At 37.5% G+C, this 3592-nt stretch overlaps 1 protein-coding gene across 1 annotated transcript; it reads left to right on the plus strand.

The window, feature by feature from the left end:
- The first annotated feature begins 399 nt into the window (after positions 1 to 399).
- Positions 400 to 2862, plus strand: LOC108226015 (uncharacterized). Its single transcript, XM_017400968.2, has one exon. The coding sequence runs from the start codon at positions 400 to 402 to the stop codon at positions 2860 to 2862; it is 2463 nt and encodes an 820-aa protein (XP_017256457.2).
- The last annotated feature ends 730 nt before the right edge of the window (positions 2863 to 3592 follow it).

The following is a 3592-nucleotide window of genomic DNA, read 5'->3' on the forward strand; positions in this document are numbered from 1 at the left end:
ATTCTTGTTTGAAGTGATAAGCTTAATAGTTAATTGTTTAATTAGTTAGTCATAATCTTAATTAGTTAATTGTTTAATTAGTTAGTCATAATCTTAATTAGTTAATTGTTTAATTAGTTAGTCATAATCTTAATTAGTCACCTCTGCAATTAATTGTTTGAAGTGATGCACATTGGGAATTTGGGTTTGTGATAAGCTTAATTAGTTACTAATTGCTAATAGATTATGTAGTTGTTGCTGATTGTTTTGGTTTGGTAGTTAGTCGTAAGCTTAATAGTTTTGGTTATTTGGGAATTTGGGTTTGTAATTGTTTTGGTAGTTAGTCATAAGCTTAATAGTATATGCTCTGTTTTTGACCATCATGTCACTTTCTTTTTGCAGCTTGTTTTATATCAAAATATGGATAGGTCATGGTTAAAAGCTGATAGAAGAACAAGAGAGTTTGAGAATGGAGTGGACGATTTACTTATGTTTGCCTTTGAGAATGGATATAACGAAGACAAAATAAGTTGTCCATGCTTAAAGTGCGCACATAGCAAATCTTGGAAAGCTCGGATTGTTAAAAACCATCTGTTTCAAAATGGTATTGATGAAACGTATACTCGCTGGATATGGCACGGGGAGCCAAATATTGTAGAAAGTCCTGTATTGGATGAAAGTGACAACTCGGTATCTTCTAATTACCAATTCTGCACAAGAATGGGTGAAGCTGACGATGATGATGTTCTTTCTTCAGATTCTTCAGATTTCATCAACCATGTGAAAGGTGAGCATGAACCTCTTTATCCTGGTTGTGAGAATTACACTAAGATGAAAGCTTTGGTTAAGTTATTCAACTTGAAAGTGAAGCATGGTATGTCTGATTCATGTTTTTCTGATGTTCTATTATTGATTGGGTCTTTGCTACCAGAAGGCAACAATGTCCCTTCTTCTTTCAATGAAGCGAAGAAAACCTTATGTGCATTAGGAATGGGTTATGATAAGATACACGCATGCCCGAATAATTGTCTACTATATCGTGGGCCACAAGATGAAGATGAGACTACTTGTCGCATATGTAAGGCCTCTAGATGGAAACTGAATAAGAAAGGAGAAGAACAAGAAGGAGTCCCTGCTAAGGTCTTATGGTATTTCCCCTTGATACCAAGAATAAGAAATTTGTTCAATACACCAGCGATTGCGAAGGACATGACTTGGCATGAGACCGAACGACAACAAGATGGTAAAATGAGGCATCCAGCAGACTCGCAAACATGGAAGGATGTCGATCAAAAGTGGCCTGATTTTGCATCGGAGAGTAGAAACCTCCGGTTAGCTTTATCCGCCGACGGTTTCAATCCTTTTCGTGGAAACCGTACTGATCACTCAAGTTGGCCAGTTTTGCTATCGGTTTACAACCTTCCACCTTGGCTCTGTATGAAAAGAAGGTACATTATGCTTTGCTTGTTAATATCAGGACCGACCGAGCCTGGAAATGATATAGATGTGTTCCTTCAACCACTTATTGAAGATCTGCAGGAGTTGTGGCGCGGGAAACAAGTGTACGACGCATATAGACAAGAGTCTTTCGTACTTAGGGGCATATTATTATGGACAATAAGTGACTATCCGGCCTTGGGGAACTTGTCGGGACATGTAGTTAAAGGATATAATGCTTGTATTGTTTGTGTTGATAAAACAGAGGCTACTAGGCTGGTTCACTATCGGAAGACGGTAGTTATGAGGCATAGGAGGTGGTTGCCTCGTCATCATCCGTATAGAAAGCAAAAGGCAGCTTTTGATAATAGCGTTGAGACAGGTGCTGGTCCTATTCCATTAACTGGTGAGCAGGTTTTTGAAAGAGTACAACATCTAAGGGACCATGTCTTTGGTAAGACACAACGCCAACATAAACGGAAGAAAGGTGATGCTAGACCAGTTTGGAAGAAGTTATCTATCTTCTTTCAACTTGAGTATTGGAAATTTTTGCCAGTTAGGCATGTTCTCGATGTGATGCACATCGAGAAAAATATATGTGAGGCTTTACTTGGAACTTTGCTAAATATTCCCGGAAAGACAAAAGATAGGGAGTCAGTCCGTCTTGATATGGCAGAAATGGGAATAAGAATGGAGCTAAGGCCAAAAACTCCCGGAAAGAAAGAGAAGGTACCTTTGGCTGCATGGAACTTATCAAATGCTGAAAAGAAGGTAGTTTGCTCATCATTTCTTCAAATGAAGTTACCGGATGGATTTTGTTCAAATATCAAGAATCTTGTAAATATGGAAAAACTTCGGCTTGTTGGAATGAAATCTCATGATTGCCACACAATATTGCATCATTTGCTTCCAATTGCGATTCGGTCGGTACTGCACAAAAAAGTCAGGTGCACAATAATAAGGTTTTGCCTTTTCTTCAAGGCAATTTGCAGCAAAGTCATCGATGTAGATAAATTGGAAAATATGCAATCTCAGTTGGTGGAAACATTATGCCAGCTGGAAAAACACTTTCCCCCTTCGTTCTTCGATGTCATGATCCATCTCTCAATTCATCTTGTGAGAGAGGTTAAGCTTTGCGGGCCAATCTTTCTACGTTGGATGTATCCTTTTGAGAGATATCTGAAGGCGTTTAAAGTATATGTTCGAAATGCTGCTCATCCCGAAGGTTGTATTGCCGAGGCATATGTTGCCGAAGAGGCCGTTGAACGTTTGGTCAATTTTGAAGAAGCTACCATAGGTTTGCCAAAAAATGATAGGCATGAGCAAAATGCAATAAGCAAACCTTTATCTGGTGCGACAATGATCAAGCCAAGCAAAGAGGAATTGCATCTAGCACACTTATGTGTTCTGCAAAATAGCAATCACATGAGGCAATATTTTGAGTAAGTTACTAACATATGTGTGTGTGTGTGTGCATTTTGTTATTTTCTCATTATCTGCAATTCGGTAAATATATTGAAGCAATTGATTTTACTTGTAGTGAACATATGGCATCTTTAATGCTAAGATACCAGCAGCATGAAAATGACGAGGTGTGGCTAAAAACCAAGCAGAATGAACAATTCCCCGAATGGTTCAGGAAAAAGGTAAGTTTTATTTATGTGTTTATTACCTTGTTACGTAGTCCTGATTAAAAACAATACAGACAAGTAATATAAGAAGTCGAAGACATCCAATAAAAAATAAAAACACAGACCTAAAAAAATTGTTTAATTTTTTTTTTATTGTACAGATTGAGACGGAATTGCTCCATGACCATAATAGCATAGGTGATGATATAAGGTGGATGGCAGAAGGGCCTAACAAGAATGTTCCTACGTTTAGTGGTTATAAAATCAGCGGGGTTATTTATAGCACCAAGGAGCGTGATAATAATAGACAAGTACAGTGTAGTGGTGTTTGTGTTGTTGCAGATACATTAATGCTTTCCGAAAAATTTAAATCTGTTGAACATACTTCACATACCTATTATGGAGTTATAACAAGTATATGGGAGCTAGACTATAATAATTTTAGAGTCCCTATATTTCGTTGCAATTGGGTAGATATGAACAAAGGGGTTAAGGTTGATGAGTTGGGATATACATTGGTTAATTTAAATAAATTAGGATTTTCA

Source organism: Daucus carota, chromosome 6 (genome assembly GCF_001625215.2).
Source record: "Daucus carota subsp. sativus chromosome 6, DH1 v3.0, whole genome shotgun sequence".
NCBI lineage: Eukaryota > Viridiplantae > Streptophyta > Magnoliopsida > Apiales > Apiaceae > Daucus > Daucus carota.

Coding starts and splice junctions, on each gene's coding strand:
- LOC108226015 (XM_017400968.2), top strand. CDS start 400: ATGGATAGGTCATGGTTAAAAGCTGATAGAAGAACAAGAGAGTTTGAG.